Below are 23,986 nucleotides of genomic sequence, written 5' to 3' on the forward strand. Positions count from 1 at the left end.
TTTATATTGGTTTTTATTTATTTAAGTCTAGTGAAATTAATCGTTAATCATTCAAAACTGTTATTGCGATATATTTTGAACATACCCTGAAGCCCTTAAGACCTTATTCCAAAACGTAATTTTAATTTCGATGAAATAAGGCGGGGTTCCAAATTAAAAAATGAAACTGGGAGCTTAATACGTGAGGTTTCATTGAGATATCACCGAAACAAAGGGACTTAATTGCCATTATTTTGATGTTGATATATGACTTTTTGTTATGTAACTATTAATTTCGTGAAGGCTCATAGTATTGAATGGGACTACTCGATCGCATCAGATATTATTTCCAATTATTACTTTTCAGCATAAATGTTTATTTGTTGCTTCTTCCACCTCTCTGTAGTCGTCATATATTTGATGTCTATTGTAAAGCTAACGACTGTTCAATCCCTAATTCCCTATTGCCCGATAGGCAGCTTGGGCTGGCAAAGCGAGTCGATATCGACTATTTTCTAAGAATACATTAATTTTCGATATCGCTGTTGGTACGTTTTCTAAGAGAAGACGCTCGCTCGCGAAATATTAAATTAGTTTATCGCTATCGTCGCCAATAGGACACATGACATAGTACATAGTACAGTAACCAAGGGGCACCAACATTAAGTTGTCACTGTGTGTAAAGTGCCGTTGTTTGCAGCGGAGCGGGCCTCGCGGGCCTCGCACTTGGAGCCGAGCTCGTCGGACTCGGAGCAGGAGCAGGCGCGGCCCTCGCGCCGGCACTCCACCTTCAGGAAAACGCTGCGGCTCTCCTCCGACCAGATCGTTAGTACCTCTTGTTATTTTACGTACATCGGAGTTCACCATCATTGACGAAACTTTTATTCGTTTTGTGAGGTATTGGTATATGTGGGCGTCAGGCCTAACTTTTATTCTATAAATATCTTTTTTGCCTGGATTGTCTAGAAGAAGTTAATCTTTTCCCAGATCCAAACCGTTATAATATGTATGGCAGACCGCAGAAATTGTTGGTTAATTTAGTCAAAATGTTAGAGAAGTTTTTGAGAACTTGCTAGACTAAAAACAAATCCTTTTGAGGAAATATAATTCAAGTAGGATTACATATTAGGAAAATATAAATTAAGAACTTGTTATATAACTTGACATGTTTTTAACAGAAAAAGCTCAACCTTCGCGAGGGCATGAATGAGATGGTGTTCAGCGTGACCACCGCCTACCAGGGCACCACGCGCTGCAAGTGCAACGTGTTCCGTTGGCGCTACGATGACAAGATTGTCATCTCCGACATCGACGGTACCATCACCAAGTAAGTAAGACTCGGGGTTTAGGACGTGTAATAAGACTAAGATGTAACCCCCTTATAAAACTTTACGAGCCTCAATTAGTTAAATTTATGGTTTATCGCTTCTTTACAAATGTATAAGTCAAAAAGATAGACTGAAGCTTATAGTGTGTTTATACATAAAGCCATCACTCTTTCACACCGTATTGAATACAACCAACCAGGGCACCACGCGCTGCAAGTGCTGATATCTCTGACATAGACGGCACTACCACCAAAGAGAATTGATTGTTATAAAGAGGTAAATTCTAAGAAAAAAGTACCCCTAAGTTTGACATCCAAAACAGATAGCGCTGTAGGTACTGCGCCATCTCGTTTACCTGTCAAATTCGAAGCACGAAATTGTCTTAGATTCTACAAATCTTAATCAATGTATCTTTGCTACCGCCAAGGAAATACCCAGTATCTGTTTTATGGCGCGAGCTTAGAATTGTCAATTTTATCATTTAGCAATATTTTCATGAAATGATAGGTTGGACAGTGGATATATCATGAAAAAGTCAATTCTAAAATGGCATTTCAAGAAATGATCAAATTCTATGATCTGGCCACGACATCTATATCTGGGATGCGGATATTACAGTTATGTACGATTTATAGGAGATTCGGGGTCGTGGGAATACAGTTAAGGTATTTTAATCCTTCTATATAGCAGTTACAGTCCATATTTAAATGGCTGCGCACAGCGCACACGCAACGCAACTGAATTACAAGTCCGCATTTGTATTATGTACCTGCAAATACAACGTGTACACGATATAACTAATCTTTCGCACTGTCTAAACAGCATTCTAGACAGTTAAGCGAAGCATAAAAGCTGGCTTTCTACAGGGATCGGTCACGCTACATACGTTCGAACAATTTTTCATGTCTCGTATTGTAGTTTACAATCACAGTTGGAAATTAAGTAGATTACTCATTGAATTTCGAGTTTCCCTAACTTTTTCTGATTTTTACTTGTCAGTTATTCATATAATGTTGGCTTACATTGTACTGTCCTGTTATGTACTTCTGTGTTTTCTCTTCTGAGTTAACTCACGGACATTTCACAGGTCAGACGTGCTGGGACATATCTTCCCACTCGTGGGCAAGGACTGGGCGCAGTCGGGCGTGGCACAGCTGTTCACCAAGATCAAGAACAATGGCTACCAACTGCTGTATCTGTCCGCGAGAGCCATCGGACAGGCTAGGGTGAGCTTATCTCCTGTGTACAGTCACATCTGAAAATATCGATACGAAAAAAGTGCCAAAAATATGTATACACGACTTTATTGCCCATATTATAGTAGTAGTAGTTGGCACATTTTTGTACCGATATTTTCAGACGTGACTGTACATTTGTATTGAACATATTCAACATTTTATTTTGTACTTGTACTAAATAATAAAAAGTTAAATCAAAAGGAATTAGGTAATGAATATAAAAACTAGATTACCTTACATAACTAATTAAAGCATAAACGCAAATAAACAATTATCTGTGTAAATAAATAATGTCATTCATTAGACGGTATAATAATATAAAATCAAATCAAGTTCAATACTTATCTCTTAATGAGCTTTGAATAGCTATTTAATGCTGTAGGGCAATGATCATTTCAGTCATAATGTGTTTAAAGGTTAATTCTACATGCCATCAAAGAGTTATTGATTGTAGAACATATTTACAGAAGAAACAAAAAAAAAAATTAGGGACAAAGCGAACAATTTTTTGTACCTATTCCACACAATGTATTTTGAACTTTTATTGAGTAACTATAAAAGCCACCCCACACTAGCGTCTCCCTAGCGTCAGCATCTAGTCAACTCTATGGCTGCTGCTGGATGCAACGTTGGCGCAACTGCGCAGCGACGCCATTTTCCATAGAGCCGACTAGACGTCGACGCTCAAAAGACGCTATAGTCCGTTTTTTTAGCATTAGAAAGAAGGTAAGCGATTTTGACGTGTCTTTTTACTGAAAAACACTTCTGAAAAATATGTGACGGCAAATATGTTACAATTATAAATCATATACAATCATTTACATTCTTTTGCTTTCATAAGTAATAGTTACTGATTTTTATAAAGCGTTTTTCAATAAAACACGTGTCAAGATTGTTTATCTTTTTTCTAATGCAAAAAAAAACTGACTATAGTGTGGGGTGGCCATAAATTGAAAAACAAAACAAATGCTTCTGGGCCTCGGTTAAAGCTGAAATAGATGGCTCTGTACTGCGCCATTAATGGCAATGGAATCTCCATATACCAAAAAGTGTCATCAAAAAACCTTAAATAGGTGGCGCTACAATACTTAGAATACTTGAAAAAAAAAAAAAAAACAAATCATAGACAGCGCACTTAACTCCGTCAATAACGCCTAGGTTCTTAGCTACTCTAGCGCTACTTTGGAGATATTTGGAACTATTATTTATAGCTGACCACTGGACACTTTTGCATAAGTTCTGCCTTTGGAGATTGCCTTCCTTAATTCTACCTTCCATAGGTCACTGGTATGTTAAACGTCAACTTTTGACAACTAGAGTTACCGCATAGTGTACGGAGTTGTAGAGCGTCATTTACATCAGCTCTCAAATTCGAAGCGCGAATTTACACATAACACAATCGATGGATAAGTTGTTACTTATTTAGTTCGATTATAGTTATATTAGTTCGTTATTGATATTCAGCACGCGTTTACATTGAGCAGGTGACGCGCGAGTACCTGCGCTCGATCCGCCAGGGCGAGACGTGCCTGCCGGACGGGCCGCTGCTGCTGAACCCCACGTCGCTGCTGCGCGCCTTCCACCGCGAGGTCATCGAGAAGAAGCCCGAGGAGTTCAAGATCCAGTGCCTCGCCGACATCAAGGCGCTCTTCCCGCAGGGCTCCAACCCCTTCTACGCCGGCTACGGCAACAGAGTCAACGTAAATGTCATACCTTACTTTTCTAATTATTATTATTTTTTAAATTCCCCACCAAATAGGTAAAAATGAACCCGAGAATAGCGTTCTTGATTTTTTCATCTCATGTCACATGACAGGAACTTTTACACGTATAAACCACTACTACTGATTCTCTTCTTAGTCACATGTAGTTTGATTTACGGCAGAAAAGAAGTATTAAAAATGTATTTACTTTTCTCGTATTTCATATAAATAATGACAATGTTTTGTATGTTTTAGGACGTATGCGCGTACCAGGCCGTCGGTATTCCTATCGTGAGAATATTCACCATCAACTATAAAGGAGAGCTCAAACACGAGCTGACGCAGACATTCCAATCGACGTAAGTACCTCGAAACCTAAGAGACCCTACAAAATCGCATTTATCACAGCCGTATGGCTTTCTTCTCTTACACATTGTGGGAGGCGAATACTAAGGCTTTGGTAATGTGCGAGGCGGGGCCCTGTCTAGTGACTCACACAGCTCACCGTTCACTAACACTCTGTACTTCCACATTGTAATAAAGAAGTAAATTTCTATTTCAGCTACAACGTGCAAAGTGACATGGTCGATGATTTGTTCCCGCCACAAAAATGCGATAAAGTTGTAATAAGCTAGCCCAAACTCGAATAACCTTAGTTAAAATAAATAGTGGCGCACAAGCAACGCAATGGTAAGCCGTATGGCATGACGTAAGGGCTTGTCACCACCGGCGCACCTCATCTCCATGCAAAATACTTCCTAACATCATAATACCGTCCAATCAACGTAGTACGCCTCGACAATATTCCATATTTTGCAGAATGATAATGCAAGAGTATTAAAAAATTTCAGCAATATTTACTCTACTTATTAAATTGTAATTATCAAGGACTATAATCAGGGTGTGCTTAATGCTTCTAGTTGATTGGGGTAAAAATCTATAACTCCATCTTTCAGTACTGAACAATTAAACAATTATCATCGACAAGACATCTGTTCTGTCTTGTTGCCGTCTTCAGACAACATAATTATCACTCACATGTGAAAATACGAATACAAAGATAAATATGTACATCTCATTCAGAAGAACAATATAACCAAACTAATTACCAAAGGTTTAAAAATGCTGTAATATGCGCTTCAAAAATAAAAAGTAAATCAATAACAATAGCTTTACATTATATTACAAATGTTATTAATGTATTTATGTACTTTGTGTAAGAGTTTATTACTAACCAAGTTAACACATGTGAAAACTAATTATTTACGACATTTTGATCTCAAAATCTTAAAACATCGAAACATAAATTTTCTGTCTTCCTTCTGTCTCTGTCTTCGGTGATGGGGTTCAAATTCTGTTATGGTATCGTTAACAGTAAAAATATTTAACTGTTAAAAAAAAATTTGCTCCCGATAATTAAAGATATAATAAAATGACACATTAACATATATTATATTATATTGATACATTAACAACTCAAATTTTTGAACATTATAAACTCAAATTATATAGTCATTATTAGACATTCATTGTCTGTTCAAGACAACATGGCATTCATTTGGAAGGATCGACTAGATGTGTGTTCCACTTAAATGTTTCGCATTGGTAATAGTAGCATCGCTATATGTGTTTTCAGTGCCGTGAATACTTCATCCGTCAAAGTCATAAAGCCCATTGTGTTGTCAGTTTGAATTGTAGACATAGTTACTGGGTACTAAATCATCGTCGTTTATGTATAGGAAAAATATAATATAATTTGACCGATGTAGACAATGAACTATGTTTATCTACAGCAATGTCCGATGCCAGTTTCGTAATAGTAACAGCATAGAAAAACAATAAAATTAGCAAGAAATTGAACCCTCTTCCAACATGTTTTGTGTGAAATTGGTAGCTTTTTTGCAATCTTGAGCACTATACATACATATTGTTGCCGAAAAATACATTTGAGAAGTATGACGGCACACATGAATTTTTCAATTACTTGGCTTCCTTTTTTTCAGGTATATCAATATCTATAATAAATAGTATTTTAGTATCTTATTCTCAATATGTTAAATTCGGCAGTTGACATTCGCAAACATGCGATAAACTGCTCGCAAGCAACGGCCGGTCCATTATCTCTAGCCTTTACCCTTAGCTTTAAGTTTCAGCATTTACTTGTCTATCAATTATAAATCTTCCTAGTCTTACGTCTGCATTTGGATCCCCGCAATCTACATTTTTTTGTAGTCATGAATCTATAATTCTCTTTAAAACTCACAAACATGACGGCATGCACAACTTAATTCGAATTAATTTAAACTAAGTTAGCACGTTTTTCATTGACTCTTGAGCATATCGAACAAAGAAATTTACATCGATTTTTTTCCTCTCTCCACAAAGGATTTAAGAAGGTTAACCACTTAAGCGTAACTAACTCAGTAGTCGAAGGGATCTATAGTTTTTCCAATTTGCGGGGGCTCTAAGATGTGGAGTAAGAGTAGAAAAAATGTAAAGCCTATATAAAATCGTGTATCGAATTTAACAGCCGACTCTTTGAGTTGATTGGAAATTCACTTACCACAAAACATGATATCTATTTCGGCTGTCAAAATCAGGGGCACGATTTCTTGTTAGACCGCACCCTTCTTCCACAATCAATATCTTCAAATTGTTAGGTAGCAGGCAAGTGAACCAGTATGTTTGTATGTCGCAGGTACTCCCACATGTCGGTGCTGGTGGACCAGGTGTTCCCGCCGGCGCTGTGCGAGCCGAGCGACGAGTTCTCGCAGACCGTGTTCTGGCGCGAGCCGCTGCCCGCGCTCGCGGAGCCGCTGCCCGCGCCCGCGCCCGCGCCCGCGCCGCCCAGGCCCGCGCTCTGAGCTGACTAGTGCTCTCGTTACACCTTGTTCCTCGTAGCCCGCTACATGAGGGCGATCATGAACACAATTTACTGACTCGTTAAAATTGTCTTTATTTAGGCAATACGAGTTGCAATGGCTTAGTAGATTGTCTTGGTTATTCACAAAGGAAAGTGGTTTTATTATAAACGAGAGAACGTATATAGTTGAAGAAGCGCGTCTTGTTCGGCTTAGTTGCCTAGACATTATAGCTTAATATTTATGCAGATCCGTTAAATCCCATGTCAGGTGGTTTCTTTTAAAGGTACAAATTGGAACCCGGTGACGTGAGGCGACACGTCGCTGCGTCACGGCTGGTTTCTATGTATTTCTATGAAATCTCATTCGAACTTGACGTCGCCGAGCCCGACTACAGATCAGGAGTGCCGCTGACGTCAGAGTACGCAATATGCGGTCGGGTTCAAACTAACACAGCGACACGAAGTCTGCAGTCGCGACACGTCGTCGCCGGGTTCCAATTTGTACCTCAAAAAACTGAAAGCCAGAAATTTTACACCTGGGACCCGGGTCCAAAGCAAGTAAAAGCATTTGACTTTACTAACGGAAATAAGGTCTACCGGATCTTTATATAATCGAGTTTAAATGTCAGTGCTCAGTCAGTAGGATGTGTAAAATCTAAGACAATGTCGTGCTTCGAATTTGACAAGTAAACGAGATGGCGCTATACAGCTCCATCTCGTCCATTTTGCGGTAACTCTGATTGTCAAAAGTTAACGTTTGACAATTCAGTACAGCGCCATCTGTTTTGGATGTCAAACTAAGGGGCACGTTTTTTTCTTAGACTTTCCCTCTCTATTACAATTAATTCTCTTTGATGCAGGATAATTGTGAATAATTTATAACAGTTTAAAATTCGACCCAAACATATAAGAAAATGTAATTTTAACTATTCCGATTGCTAGAAACAAATATATTATAACCGGCTGGGCCTGTGTTATACGCGCTCTTAGCCTTTTTTCGACACTTTAGGTTCCTATTCAACATGCGCGTAAGTATAACACGGTTATACCCAATATGTTTGCTGATAGTGGTATGGCATTGTTAAATCTAGGTGTTGTATTATAATGAAACTTTGCACATACAATGGTATGAGGTATATCTAGGGCTGAAATTAGTTTGTATTGCTCCACGTTATAAAACAAACGAAATATAGCAAACACAAGTTTTGTATGACAATCTTAAATTCGCTAATTTTTTTGTTACTATGGTATCTGAGGCTACTTAAACTAATTACAGGTATAGATATACCCTATCCTATTGTTGACTATTAGGTATTTGTCTAGTAGTCTTAATTCATGATCATTTTATTGCGCCTTTATGACGCTTAACTATCGCTTAAATATTAGGCTTGATATATCAAAAACTTTTGGGCTAATTTGCGTTTCGAGAAGTTAAGGTGCTATAATTTCAAATTTTATTAGAAATGTTTTTATTAAATCAAATTATGTCTTGTCGCTTCATTTGCTTAAATATTCAAATGAATCTTTATCTTTCGAAGAACACAAAATATATAAAATAGAGATGGATTTACGTAAATATGGCGAAGTATATAGGCGCCGGAAGTCAGAATTCACTTTACCGTGTTTGCCCAATTATTTGTGTTGTATCTCTTTTCTACGCATAGCCAAAAGAAAGAGAAGACGCCGTTATTGCTCAAATACGAAAAAGCGAGTTTGACCTAAAGCATCAGCTCGATCAATTTATTTATTCCGCTATAATTATTAATTAGTCATTCTAAAATAAAAATCACTTGTATTAGAGAGACATTATATTGGAATAGAACGTTGGTCGATGAATGATGTAATGTGGTATTTGTGGATATGACCTCTAAGTGTCCTCACATGCAATGCAGCACTTTGAGCCTTAGCCTTGCGTCACCATGGACGCCGCTAGGTCATTGAGTGACTGATCAACGTTAGATATGATGTGGGATCTATCGACGTAAAGAAAAAACACGAGACTTGTAACATTATCAAAGAATATCGGTACAAAAATCGCAGAGATTATAATGTAGTCCTTATTTCTAATATTGACATGTAATTTATTATAGGCCAATTTATTTTGGAATATTTGTTTGCCAATAGCGGCACAGTTAACAAAAAAGATATCAAAAAACTAAACCAATACCAGGCACAATAGTAACCAATAAAGACTTTTAACCTCCCTGCGAAATTTATAGGACTGAGATGAAGCGTACAGTACGCCATCTATGGAAAATGAATATAGAAACACAGTTTCATATGAATATTGTCAGTCTTTATTATCTGACATGACTATTGCAAGTACTGTTTGATATCTTGCTGTTGACTGTAGGTAAACAAATTGCTTCTAAAGCAACGGACGTAAATTAATTTAATTTTGATTATTGTCTATCAAATACGACTGAGTTAGAAACTTACCGAATGCAATAATCTATCATGGTGCAACTGTGCTAAGTTATAAAACTACCCCACGACATAGTTTCATAAGACATCAGACTAACAATTTAAATTTGGAAACACGATAAGTTAATTATGTTTGACTACTGCGGTCTTAAATGCTGTGATACAACGTGATCTCGAGTTCGTAACGCCAGTACGCGAATGTTGCGGTCACCTGAGTAACTTAATTCTGCTAGAATATGTCCCGGCTTGTTCAGTGGCATCCGTTCTTTGTTGTCGCTCCTAATAAATAATAACGATAGCTTTTATAAATAGGTTCACTTGTAACAGATACCCGAGCTGGGTGCTCAGTCGACGTGCCAATCTTAAGCGATCCGTAGCGTAGTCATCTCTCTCTATCACTCCATATTAGTGCGACAGTGACAGTTACGTTTCGTTCGCTACGGAGCGTAAATAATTGACACGTCGGCTACGCACGCAGTAGTCATTAGTAAAGATCGTAAGATTCGCTTTCATATACAATAGTGCGTCTATAGACACGTAATTTTAGTTTAAAATATAATTTACAAAGACTGCTATGGTCCCATGATTGATTGTAACGTATCATGAATTTGTAGATTTAAGTCCAGGGTCATGTCATGAGGTTTGGTTTGCTGATCGTTGTATGCTGTGATGTCGTCGACTGATGAAGCTATGCTTTATTTATGTACTGTGATTACTTATTTGTATGTATGATTAAGTTTTCTTGTTTAGATTACTCTCTCAAAACATCCATAGCAAATGCCTGGGCATAGCCCTTTTATGATTTGTATTTGACATATTTTATAGATAATTATTAGTCATTATTTTTTTGTACTATTGTAGAGTGTAAAGTTATGAAGAGAAGGAAAGTCGACAAGGTATTCGTGTCGTAAAAATAGGAAATCGCTAGATGGCGTTATCGCCGCACTCGTTTTGCCCGTATATTTATTTTCTATGAATTAATTGCACGCGGTGACACCAACATCTATTGAAATTGCTAGTTAGACGCCACGAATGTATATTTGACTTAGGGCTATTATAACTACTCTCTTTGCTATCATAAGTTCATGAAAAATGTTTTATAATGTTTTGTCTGATTAGAATTTGGTATTTTCTTTTAAATAGATAATTTATTGTTGTTTCTGTGATTATTTTAATAAACATTTTAGTATAAATATAGTGTGTTTTATTTCGAGTCAAGAGTTTGCGTTTGAAGATAATAATGTGAAAGTTTATATTCTATGAAGACATATCAGTATCACTAACTGCCTGCTACATTACGTCTGCCTCGGACTGAAAACCTGAGCCTTTGAGTCGGATTTTGAAATATAAGAAATAAACTAAATGCAGCAGACGAGGTACGAATGGTAACTCCATCAATATTGTCTAGCGCTCATTTTAAGAGGCAATAGGAGTGGTCATTTCTCCATACAAACGTACTCTACTGTTTCCTCCGTAGTTTTTAAAGCTAGAGCAATTACTTTTTCAACACAGATTATTATTATTAATATCTGTGTCTGACTGTTTTGCTTTTTTGATATTTTTGTTTCTTAAGGCGTTAGTGCACTTCAAATATTCGCAAAACGGCCTAATTTACTAGGCCGTAAAGAGAGGCTGACATCAATTAGCCTAAACAGTCCGACACAGAAAATTTCATTATCATTTAGATCATCGTTTTTTGAGATTTTTACGCAGGGTTTTTCGCCTAACCTGGCTGTCCTTATCGCACTAGTTTTAGGAGCCACTTCACTTAGTGAGACGGATATATTTACCTAAAATATTTAAATCTTATCCTCTTAAGTAGTCCATGATACCCTAAGAAAAAGCAGTGGCTGTCCGCGCTCAAAGAAAATTTGTTACCTGCCATTCTATCCCTCTTGCATATTTGAGCAATATGTAGAGAGGTAGACACCGAAATTTCCCTCACTATCCCAAACTCCCCAACACAAAGGCGCGACAACGAGTTTGGGGATCACTGGACTCTGGACAGACATGGGTTTTCGGGCTAAGGAAACTGGAGGTAGGTACGCCACAAAGGGCGGGGGTGAAACTAGCAAGATACGCATCCTCGGAGCTTTTACAGTGTAAGTTAATATTAAATTTCTTCATTTCGCTTCCAAACATAAACACATTTTTCTTTATTACACATCACATTATTGCAATGACGTAGTATGGCAGTGCGATGCATAATTTACCGCGGAGTGCTCTTGGCTCCGCCCCAATTTATTCATGGAGCTGAACTTGGCAACACCGACTCGCTAAAACTTTAATTTGATGACGCAAGAGGGCAGACTTCGCTAGTTACATACCATTCATCATTCGTAACCTTATTCCAACGACATAAGGTTTACTATACTTATAGTCTGCGTTGCTGTTAGAACTTAATAGTAGGTATAAAAGTCCTAACTATTATTTACACTGTTCTTGTCCTCGCGTCTATGTTAAATAATCATTCAACAATACGAGACTGGGCATCGTTAAGCGAAGTATTTAACTTGGTCACTTTAGAGGAGGAACAGCTCTGTTGTCTAAAATAATTATTAAAATTGTCTATCAAATCGCCAGTTAATAAAAATGGTTTTCTGTACGAAAGAGTTCCCGATTGTAAAAGAGTTGTCAAGTTTAAGAAAAAAAAAGCGGCCAAATGCGAGCCGGACTCGCCCATGAAGGGTTCCGTACCATTTATTTCGGAAAAAAGTGGCTGTGACATAATTGGACAGACAGACGGACATGACGAATCTATAAGGGTTCCGTTTTTTGCCATTTGGCTACGTAACCCTAATTATCCTGCTGCAATGAAACTCGTCTACCCAAAAGAAATATAATGAGGATGAAATTAATAATCCCTAGATATAAATCGGCTTCAAGGGAAGTTTCAGGTACGCCGCTTCAAAAATATGAAATAATTTACCACCTCCAATTAGGCTAATAAGTTTCTTGCTCACCTTTAAAAAATATTGCAAAATAGCATTATTTAACAAACAGGCTGAAGCGGCGAACCTCTGATAATAGAATAACTGATATATTAAGGTCTTCGCACACTATACCAATTCCACACCGACTCAACTCACTTTTGGTTCACCTTAGTGGACGACGAGTGGACGACGCGTAGACCACCCGACAGTTCTAAATTTTAAACATTGTACTATAGGACATACAAGATAAGGCTTTAATTTCAATATTTAATTTTGAGTTGTTTGGCTGTTGAGTTGTAACAATGTGCTAAGACCTTTACTTAGTTTAAAAAGCACAATATTTTCCTATCTTTCGTTTATTTTATTATAAGTAAATGTTTAAACGCGGTTTATATATAATTAATTATGGAGGTGCGAAGGGAGTATGGTACGACGCAAAAGGTAAAGGTGGCGAAGCTTGGCAGTGTGCAAAGGACTGCCTGTGTTATCGTCACTGGAGCCATGTCATCCTCCCCGACGGCAGCCCTAGAGGCCATACTAAATCTGCCGCCCCTTCACCTGCATTTGGAACTGGAGGCGAAATCTAGTATGCTTAGAATAGCGGGCGCGAGGAGAGGTAACTGGTTATCGCAAACTCTGAGACTGTTAAAGGAATCAGTACACGATATTCCTGTTCTTGGGATGCCGTCCGACACGATGGCACCCAAGTTTTGTCCACACAAACTCTACTCAGTGGAACTCCCCAAAAGGGAGGACTGGTCAAACGGTCAAATCAAGTGGAAAGAAGGAAGCCTGAGGTGGTACACTGATGGCTCCAAATCCGGATCTGAAGTAGGCTGCAGAGTATGGCGAAGCGCCTAGGAAGGGCATTAGCTTAAACCTAGGACGTTATTGCTCTATATTCCAGGCAGAGGTATACGCCATTCTAGAATGTGCGTCGATCAACCTGCAATGCAACTACGGCAAAAATACAATCTATATCCATTCGGATAGCCAGGCGGCACTTTTGGCCCTGGCCTCTGATGTTACTACATCAAGGCTGCTCGAGAACTGCAGGCAGCTACTGAACAACCTTGGAGCCAGGAACAAGGTTGTTCTACGTTGGGTCCCGGGGCATGCCGGTATCGCGGGAAACGAAAAGGCCGACGAACTCGCGCGAGCAGGGGCTAAGGGGAAGACCTTCAGTCCTGAGCCTTTTTGTGGTATTCCCAAAAGCCTAACGCGGCTCACCCTAAAGACCTACTGTAAATACAAAACCATTCAACTCTGGAGAGAAACTACAGGCTTGAATCATTCCAAGGCGCTTATCAAGGCCTTCAGCAAAAAGGCGGCTTCGAATGCCTTAGCGCAGTCTAGGAACCAACCACGCAACTTGGTAAGGGTGCTCACTAGGCACTGCGGCCTAAATAAGCACATGCTCACTATGGGGAAACGTGACATGGGGCGGTGCAGACTCTGTTTGGAGGCAGAGGAGACGCCTTTGCACATCCTCGCAGAATGCCCTTGCCTAATGCGCACTCGTGACTCAATCCTGGGCGGACACACATGGCGTCCGGAGGAGTTAGGGTCTCTCGAGATCAAGAAGATCCTGCAGTTGTTTGAAGTTGCAGGATTGGATCGAGAGTTGTAGTAGGTGGCGATCACAATAGATCAGGAATGGTCGCAGTGATATTAGGGCTATAGAGCCTTACATAGCCCCTGACAAAGAAGAAGAAGATGGGGAACCCCCAAAATTTATTGTTTTTTTTTTCTATTTTTGTGTGAAAATTTTAATGCGGTTCATAGAATACATCTACTACAAGTCTGAACAGTAAAGTTCTTATAGTTTCGGAAAAAAGTGGCTGTGACATAAACGGACAGACAGACGGACATGACGAATCTATAAGGGTTCCGTTTCTTGCCATTTGGCTACGGAACCCTAAAAATCAAGCCCGTTGTACTATATAGGGACCGTGTGCGTTGGAGGGTCTGCCATCTTGTAGTCTGAATCGGAACGTTAAACATGCACATTTACACGTTAAGTGTTTTCTTGTGTATAGTAGGTTCTGCCATCTTGTGGGCTACATCGGAACAATAAACATCACATTTACGCTTCGCGCCAAAAATCTGACAGCTCCTGTGCTGCCTCCAGTAACCCAGTTCATGCACGCTCCCTATATGGCATATCTTTTGTATTTTGTAGTTACTGAATTGTCAAATATCATGTTCTGACAACCAGAGTTAGCGCGAAGCCATGTATATCAGCTGTCAAATTAGAAGCACAAACTCTTTTTACACTTCGCTCATCTTACACAATCGATTAACATATATAAAATAAATAAATATTATAGGACATCATTACACAAATTGATTGAGTCCCACAGTAAGCTCAATAAGGCTTGTGTCGTTGGTATTTAGACAATAATATATCATTGTCTAAGTACCAATGACACAAGCCTTATACATATATAATTCATACGAAACACCCATGACTCAGGAACAAATATCCGTGCTCATCATAAATAAATGCCTTAACCAGGATTTGAACATGGGACCATCGGCTTCATAGGCAGGGTCACTATACTCAGTGTCACAGGGTGTCAGTGTCAGATTAATTTTTGTGTTAGTACAAAATAAGGGCCTGCATAGATTCCTTTAATTTAAATGTTCATACTTTTCATCAGTGTCGTTTCACACTTTGCCTTTTATACAAAAGTATTGGGGTTGAGATTGAAAATAAATAAGATCATAATAATAACTAGGTGTATATTGGAAAAACCAAAAAGGTTAACATGAAGCATTTATGTTTCATCCTCTTCCATCTCCTCATCTTCATTCACATTTTCCTCCTCGTCATCTTCTTCATTATCACTGAGACCATCAATATCTTTGTGGAATCCCTTGCCTTTGGACCAATGGCACTTAATGGTGACTTTAAATTCCGCTATTTGCTTACCAAGTAGCTTCAATATACTGGCTTGCTCCGGCGTTAGGACGGCGCCTTTTTTGCAAACCTAAAAAAAATGGACTTACGTATTAAAATGTATGTAAATATATCTTTGACCATTCTGTGTATATTATTATTATCTCCTTTATTTATCTCTTTTCTTAGGTTAGGCTTTTTACAATATGTATATAAAAGTAAAATATAAAAACACTTACATAACAATACAAAAGATATAAACACATTATAAAAAACCTAACCTAGGGTGCCGCCAGCAGCGGGGCAGGGCCCAAGCTGCCGGTGGTCAGGGCCGCAGAGAGAGGAACCGCCGGACTATCCGCGTCGTGTCCAAGATCACCGCCTTCTGCATCTGACCCTTGATCCAACCACCTAGCGAGAGTCTCTCAAGGTGTTGGTTGACACTCTTCGCTATGAGACCGTTCGCTGAAACGACTATCGGGACAATGATCGTCGAAGCAACATCCCACATGGCGGTTATCTTGTGAGTCAAGTCTAGGTACTTACTTACTGGACTTGTCCTTCTCGGCTTTCACGAGATTCTCATCATGGGGGGGGAGGGGGATTATTATTATTATTATTGGGGTTTGAGGGCCTTTGAGAGTCACGTCGACCAGGCAGTGATCTATTGTGACAGCCCTTTAAAGTTCATTACTGATGCCTCTTGAATCCAGGAAATTCCAGATTCTTTGGGCCGTAATGTTCTGTACTTTATACGTGTCGCCCTAAGTGGGTACTTCTTTTGACATTAGTGGTCCACAGGAACAGAGAATGTGCATTGCAGTCTCCTCTGACTCCTTGCAGAACCTGCATGTCGCATCTTGTTTCTTCCCAATTTGAAACATGTGTTTGTTCAACTTACAGTGTCCAGTCAATATTCTGGTCACCACGCAGGTTTTGTGTCTTTTGAGCTCTAAAAGCTCCTTAGCAAATTTGCTGTTGAACCCTTTGATTGAGCTTTCGAGTGTTCTTGTCCTTTGAAGAACTTCCACCAAACGATTGCTTTTGTTTTTTCTTAGTTGCTGAGCAGAGAATATGCCGTTTTGTGATTCCACAGAACGGTTCTAGGCCGACCAGGGGTGTGTCTGCGCCCTTCCTAGCAAGTTCGTCCGCTTCTACGTTTCCGTTAATGTCGGAGTGCCCTAGTACCCATCTAAGTATGGCTTTGTTGGAGTTAGCCAGTGCATTTAGGTTTGTTTTACAGTTCTGGACTAGTTTTGAGTTTGACTCAAGGGATTCTAGTGCCAACAGAGCAGCCTGGCTGTCTGAGTTGATGTAGATATGTTGGTGTCTTAGATTTCTATCCAGGTTAATCTCCGCACATTTGTTGATGGCGTAGACTTCTGCCTGGAAGATTGAGGATTGTGTGCCCATGCCGACGCTAGCTTTGAACTTAGGTCTCTCACCATAGATCCCACATCCTACATCACTGCCTTTCTTGGAACCATCAGTGTACCAAATATGGCTTCCCTCTTCAACGTACATTTGGTTGTTGGTCCATTTGTCTCTAGGAGGAATTTCTACTGTGTACAGTTTAGTAAAATGACATTCAGTGTGCGTGTCATCCGTGGGCATGCTAAGGGTTCTATTTGCAAAAAACCAGGCCTTTAGTTTAGTTAATGCTTGAGAGCGCCATTTTGGCCTGTTTAGCGTGCATATTTTGTAGACGCACTGTTTGGCCTCCTTTTGCATTTGCAAGTGGTGTGCAATTCTGTGTATAAGAAGTGGTGTTATTAAAATTTTCATAATTTCAAGTTTAACTAGCTCAATTTAAAATGAGATTTACCTGACAATTTCTTAATATCTACCCACAAAAAATGTATCTTTCGATTGAAAATAATAGTAGATCTTGTATGATACAATTTGTGTGGATAGATAATAAGAAATTACCAGGTAAATCTCATTTTAAGTTTTGGTCCTATTCACCCCAGCCGTCCCTTTTCACCCCGGTAGACGGTACGCTTAGTTTTTAAATTTATTCTGAAGAATAACAAAATTGCATCTTGTAATATGGGCACTCTGATAATTAAAATTATATTTTTTAAGTTTGCACATTTAACATTAACACAATGACAGTTGATAAAATGGGATTTGTCTTTTATGATACACCTAGGATATAAACAAGCAGACGAATCACCTGATACACCTGGTAAGTGATTACCGTCGGCCATGGACACCCACAACACCAGAGGGGTTGTAAGTGTCTTGCCGGCCATTAAGATGTAGTGCTAGCAGTACGCCAAAAACGCTGCAAATTGTTCAAAGCATGAAAATCGATACAATTGACCTTTAGGACATTTGAATCAATTTGACCCGTAGAATCAAAAAATATAGTAAATTAATATAGAGGAGTTATGACATCTTTTTTTGTAGGGGAAAGTTTTTTTTTGTTCAGTAACCTATCCTGTGTGGTATTTAATGAAAGGGCTTGTTAAGTAGATTCTAAAAATATATCACATCAATACATTTCAATAATTTTTTAGGGTTCCGTAGCCAAATGGCAAAAAACGGAACCCTTATGGATTCGTCATGTCTGTCTGTCTGTCCGGCCGTATGTCACAGCCACTTTTTTCCGAAACTATAAGAACTATACTGTTGAAACTTGGTAAGTAGATGTATTCTGTGAACCGCATTAAGATTTTCACACGAAATTGAAAAAAAAAAAACAAAAAATTTTGGGAGTTTCCCATACTTAAACTAAAAAAAAAAAACATTAAATCCATACGTGTGGGGTATCTATGGATAGTTATTCAAAAATGATATTGAGGTTTCGAGTATCATTTTTTTCTGAATTGAATAGTTTGCGCGAGAGACACTACCAAAGTGGTAAAATGTGTCCTCCCCCCTGTAACTTCTAAAATAACAGAATGATAAAACTAAAAAATATATGCCAACTTCTACCGAAAATTGGTTTGAACCAGATCTAGTAAGTAGTTTTTTTAAGAGCCCATCAACATGCTCACTAGCGCCACTGCTACATAATTGTAATTATTTAAATTTAACAATAGATATTTAAAAAAGGGGGCCGCTACGTACTGCATTTTGTATTTAAGTACCTTTTGAATACATCATAATAGTTTATACGTTGCTGGATTCAGTGGCGCTAGTGTGCACGTTGGTGGGCTCTTAATACGTCATAAATGGCACGGAACCCTTAATGGGCAAGTCCGACTCACAGTTGGCCGCTTTTTTTTAATTAGAATTAATTTAAAATAATTTTTAAAACATATCAAGTTTGGCTTCTCCAGATACATTTCAAATTTTTAATTCTTCAAACATTACCTTTCAAATATATACCTCAAATTATACCTAATATCCTCATATCTAACTCCCAAACTTAGTATGTTTGAGAATTATTTTTATTCTAATTTTTAAAACGTGACTGAAATGTAATGATAAGACATATTTTTAGAATTGGCTTAAAAAGCCCTTTCATTTGATACTATGCACGACAGGTTTCTGAACAAAATAAAAATCCCACACAAAAAAACAGATGATGTCATAGCTACTCTCCCTTTTTTTGGTTCTACGGGTCAAATGCCGCCTTCTACGGGCCGTATGCTTGTTTGCCACCGACGTAGTATAAAAAAAATAAATTCAAATGGCCTAAATCAATCATACCGATTTTCATACTTTTTTTTTAAATACTACGTCGGTGGCAAACAAGCATACGGCCCGCCTGATGGTGAGCAGTCTCCGTAGCCTATGTACGCCTGCAACTCCAGAGGAGTTACATGCGCGTTGCCGACACTAAACCCGCCCACCCTCGTTGAGCTCTGGCAACCTTACTCACCGGCAGGAACACAACAGTATGAGTAGGGTCTAGTGTTATTTGGCTGCGGTTTTCTGTAAGGTGGAGGTACATTCCCCAGTTGGGCTCTGCTCTAGACCTGGAATGACATCTACTGGCTGTGCCCTACCACACAAAGCGAGATGACATTCACATTGCCCATACCTCTCTTTTGGACGTAGTTTAAGGACGTACCCGGGTCCAGCTTTTAACACCATTTTCAGCATTTTACTGAATTTCACGATTTACCGCTAGGACTAATGGGACTTGCAATAAAAAAGTGCAAATGGGGCAAACTATTCACTAGAGGATCTATGAGCTTTGCAAACCTTACCTCCCATGGCTTCATCACTATGAAAAAAAGAAAACAAAATATTGAAAGGACTACCAAGTTCCATATCAAACATGCTCACTGAAATTCACGAGAATCAGTTAAGAAGAGAATAGAGAATACCTGTAGAGGAAAATAGAGGACAGCTGGACAGACATTCAAAAGCATTTTTGCTGAAACAGAGTTATTTGGCTTGTCATTACCTGTCTAATAACTAATAGATTATCATACCTGATATTCCTTAATAAGAGTAACAACACCTCTCTCGAGGGACGTAGGCAGTCCAAGTTTCCTCAAATGGGGCTCAATAGTGTGAGAGAAATCTTCTAGAGGCCCCTGTGGCAGAATCACATCTTCAGTGGCTACAAAGCCTGACCGTGCATACTCTGACTCGCTGAAATCGTTGAACCACTGCAGAACATCTACCACATCTCTGTTCGTCATTAAGAGGCCACATTGGCCTTTTATTTTTTTTGATAGCTGCAAATACAAAACTCATAAATATACTTTTGTTAAGACATCATAATTTTATTTGTCAATTTTGTTTTGGTTTTATAACCACTCTGGTAGCCAGAAAACTTTATTACAAGTGCTCCAAGTGAGTAAGTTGCACAAACCATTCGGAACATCATCAATGATTGCCCCACAATATGATACCAATGAATTTCCAGAAGACTGATCCCAGTTAGCACCACGGACAATAATAATTAGTTATTTATTTCTGTTTTTAAGCATGACATTGCTTTATATACATTTTATTAAATATGTAAACTGACGATTGCAGTAGCGACGAGATTTAGCGCGTCACGTCCGGTGCAATAAGAACCCTGCTCACAATAGCTCGTATGACATTGTTGTATTGCACCGCGGTGGTGGGAGCAGCTCATCTTATACTGGACGAGTAGCATGTGCATTTTTGTTCGCTAACCGTCAATGAGTGTAATATAAATATTGTATTGCTTTTATGGTGCATGAATTTATCCCTAAGTAATAAAGTGTCATGCTGTAAGCACAGTCTAAGAAATAATACAGTCGGTCGACGAAGGTGTCTAGACAGGGCAACCGTGTGGGGTGCGAGGGGTGGCGGGCGGGAGGGGCGGTCCCTGAGTTTCATTCACGCCATTGTTAGTATACAGGGATATGATTTTGACGGCTTTTGGGCTGACGCGTGTCTTGTAATTATCAATCAATTTGTGCACAATTAAAATATTAAGTTTAAGACTTTATTTAAAAAGCAAGAAATTGTTTCTTGCTTCTGTTTGTATATGTATCATGTAGTATTTGATGTTTTAATTATTTTTGAGAGTCCTCGGGGTGCCGATTGCAAAAATGACGTCCATTTTGAAATCCCAGATGGCAAATATTAATTTTTCTTAAAAATCGATATGGGTGTCATCTTCGAGTTTCCTCGGGGTTCCGATTACGAAATTGACGTCCATTTTGGAATCCAAGATGGCGGACATTATTTTATCTTAAAAATCGATTTGGGTGTCATCTCCAAGATTCCTCGGGGTTCCGATGACGAAAATGACATCCAGTTTGAAATCCAAGATGGCGGACATTAATTTTTCTTAAAATCGATATGGGTGTCATCTCAGAGGTTCCTCGAGGTTCAGATTACGAAAATGACGTCCATTTTAAAAATCGATATGGGTGTCATATCCGAGGTTCCTCGGGGTACCGATTACGAAAATTACGTCCATTTTGGGGGTGCAGATTTCAAAAATAGAGTCCATTTTAGATTTAATGATGGTTGACATCACTGCTACACATATCGACACCCATTTCAAAAAGTGACGTCTGCCATATATATTTTCAAAATAGATGCCATTTTTGAATTCTACACCCCAAAAAACCCAAAAAACAACACCCATGACGACTTTTTCAAAAAAGTGACGTCCTCCATCTTTATTTCCAAAATGGACGCCATTTGTAAAATTAGTACACATACATACATGAAACCTAAAATTATTTCCCTGCTCTTTTGGGCAATTGTGTAAGTCTGTTACAACCCTGGGTAGGTACGGTCAACTTGAGCGGTGTCGGCATTTACACAAACATCAAAGGCGTCGGCCCACTGTTCCTTTTTACACTGTGCTGTAAGTGAACTTACTACTAATAAGTTCATACCATTATATAATAGATATGTAGTTTCTTTTTAAATAAACATTTCATGTTAAACTAGTTATTCAAAAAAGCGGCCAAGTGCGAGTCGGACTCGCCCATGAAGGGTTCCGTACCATTTATGATGTATAAAAAAAACTACTTACTAGATCTTGTTCAAACCAATTTTCGGTGGAACTTTGCATGGTAATGTACATCATATCATATATTTTTTTTAGTTTGATCATTCTGTTATTTTAGAAGTTACAGGGGGGGCGGGGACACATTTTACCAATTTGGAAGTGTCTCTCGCGTAAACTATTCAGTTTAGAAATTATCATTTTTGAAGACCTATCCATAGATATGACATATCTATGACCCCACACATATGAGTTTGATGAAAAAAAAATTTTGAGATTCTGTTCTAAGTATGGGGAACCCCCAAATTTTTTTTAAATATTTTTGTGTGAAAATCTTAGTGTGGTTCACAGAATACATCTACTTACAAAGTTTCAACAGTATAGTTCTTATAGTTTCGGTAAAAAGTAGCTATGACATACGGACAGACAGACAGACAGACATGACGAATCCATACGGGTTCTGTTTTTTGCCATTTGGCTACGGAGCCCTAAAAATATATGCCATTAACTTTTATAGGTGCTTGGCCTGAGAAAATAGTTTTACAATCGTGATTTGTAAGTGTTTAGTTTATTGTACCGCATATTACCTTGTATATTATATGAATAAATTTCTTCTATTCTATTCTATTATAACATATACAATAATCAAATCATTAAATATGTAATGCAGTAATAAGATAGCCTGCAGCCAATGTGAGTCTCAAAACTTTATTACTAATAAAAGTTATTTTAAACAGTAGGGTGCACTTCAATTATAAACAACTATACACATAAAAATCTTACCAAATTTAGCTGATCTTCAACTTCATCATTTTTAGTCCTACCAAGAGCTATTGCCATGACTTTGTTTTTGCCGAAAAAGAATCTAGAGTCCTTCCATAGGTGACGTAAATCTTTGAGTTTGGCATTTCTCATATTATCCACAGTAAACAGAAATATGTGTTCATATTTAGACAAGCAATTTCTTATTTCTTCTATAGTTTTCTGTTTTAGCTGAAGTCCTTTCTTGTTTGTTTTTGTAAGGGAGACTGTAAAATTAAAGAAAGTATAATTTACTACAATCCCAAAAATTACAGGTTGCTAACAGTCAAGAAATACACAGATAATGAATAATTACCTTTTTTATCTCTTTTGGATTTCGGCATTTTCCTATTATAGAAAACAGGTTATCTAGTAAATTTACCTCACAAATTAAACCACGTTTTAGAAAATCACTTCTGAAAGATAGAAAACGCACGTGGTAAACAAAATACCTAGCGTATGACATTGACATTGACAGTTCAGAATTTACACTGCCAAAACATTGACAGCCGACGAGTGTATTTTTCTTCTTCAGAATGTCTTCGGTGACGAGTTGGTGACGAGCTAAACGATTTCGAAATTCGATAATGGTCTATCTGCGTTTCTGTCACTCGAACAAAAAAGAAAGAGATGGACATGCCAGTATTTTTATTTACTGGCTAAAAAGGCAAAACCGTATTTTATATGGTTTATGGTATATCTCAAAGCCAGTCCAGACGGGACAATTTTCCGCCCAATCTGATTAAATTGTCAATTTATGTTGGACCACATTAGACCACACATGCGCAAAGGGTCATGTCTTTCTAAGGAAGTCGACAGGCTTTGAGCCAGATTCTAACGATGTGCTAATATTTGGTGAAACGGAAAAATACTTTTGCTCGGGCAAGACGTCGGGACTGACATCGGGCGATAGCTAGTGTGCATCCATACTTCACTCTTTCGGGCCTGATAATCGTTTTCATTTCACGGAACATCAGCACATCGTTAATGTCAATAATTACTTTGTCTCTAATTGCCAAAAATGTTCAATGTTTGATATGCGTATGAACCACTTCTTTATGGTTCAAATATTGTAAACGATGTGCTGATATTTGGTGAAACGGAAAAAATATTCTTTCTCGGGCCCGAAATCGGGTCTGATATAAGGCCTGATAAAGTGTGGATGTAATTGGCACTTTTACCCTGCCGTCAAGCCTCTCTATATAGTTTGTGCGCCAGAGCTAGATCGTTTTCCGTTTCACGAAATATAACAGCATCGTTTACAATATTTGACGTGTAACAAATACTTTGTCTCGTAATGCCAAAAAAAAAAAAATTAAATTTTTGCAGATGAACCATTTTTTCACATCAAGAAATATGCGAATATTTCGTGAAACGGAAAACGACCCGTTGGCCCGATATCGGGGTCTACG

The 23,986-nt window shown here is 38.4% G+C and overlaps 2 protein-coding genes across 6 annotated transcripts in view; one reads left to right on the forward strand and one right to left on the reverse strand.

Annotated features, from left to right (window-relative positions):
- Window positions 1–10,728, forward strand: part of LOC133518889 (phosphatidate phosphatase LPIN3) — a 43,767-nt gene extending 33,039 nt beyond the window's left edge. For 3 of the 5 annotated variants that reach the window (XM_061852658.1, XM_061852657.1, XM_061852661.1), the window contains 6 exons: window positions 680–804; window positions 1,158–1,306; window positions 2,395–2,533; window positions 4,030–4,245; window positions 4,504–4,607; window positions 6,947–10,728. In XM_061852658.1, the coding sequence (XP_061708642.1) occupies window positions 680–804; window positions 1,158–1,306; window positions 2,395–2,533; window positions 4,030–4,245; window positions 4,504–4,607; window positions 6,947–7,112 (899 nt within the window). In that variant the 3' untranslated portion in view covers window positions 7,113–10,728. Of the gene's footprint in view, window positions 1–679; window positions 805–1,157; window positions 1,307–2,394; window positions 2,534–4,029; window positions 4,246–4,503; window positions 4,608–4,810; window positions 5,358–6,946 lie in introns of those variants that run through there. The other 2 variants (XR_009799547.1, XM_061852660.1) reach the window with 2 other exon arrangements.
- A 4,471-nt stretch (window positions 10,729–15,199) lies between these two features.
- LOC133518891 (mRNA turnover protein 4 homolog) lies at window positions 15,200–23,045 on the reverse strand. Its single transcript, XM_061852663.1, has 4 exons — window positions 22,891–23,045; window positions 22,557–22,801; window positions 19,762–20,010; window positions 15,200–15,461 (listed from the first exon to the last, which is right to left on the reverse strand). Exons 1-4 carry the CDS (start codon window positions 22,916–22,918, stop codon window positions 15,249–15,251), a joined length of 735 nt encoding a protein of 244 aa, XP_061708647.1. The 5' UTR covers window positions 22,919–23,045; the 3' UTR covers window positions 15,200–15,248.
- Window positions 23,046–23,986: the final 941 nt, after the last annotated feature.

Source organism: Cydia pomonella, chromosome 6 (genome assembly GCF_033807575.1).
Source record: "Cydia pomonella isolate Wapato2018A chromosome 6, ilCydPomo1, whole genome shotgun sequence".
In the NCBI taxonomy this organism is placed as follows: Eukaryota; Metazoa; Arthropoda; class Insecta; order Lepidoptera; family Tortricidae; genus Cydia; species Cydia pomonella.

Bases quoted from the DNA above. Each gene is read 5' to 3' on its own strand.
- LOC133518891 (XM_061852663.1), bottom strand. From the start codon at position 22,918: ATGCCGAAATCCAAAAGAGATAAAAAAG. The intron at 22,802-22,890 runs GTAATTATTCAT...TTAATTTTACAG, and splicing joins ATCCAAAAGAGATAAAAAAG to TCTCCCTTACAAAAACAAAC. The intron at 20,011-22,556 runs GTAAGATTTTTA...TTGTATTTGCAG, and splicing joins TTGAAGATCAGCTAAATTTG to CTATCAAAAAAAATAAAAGG.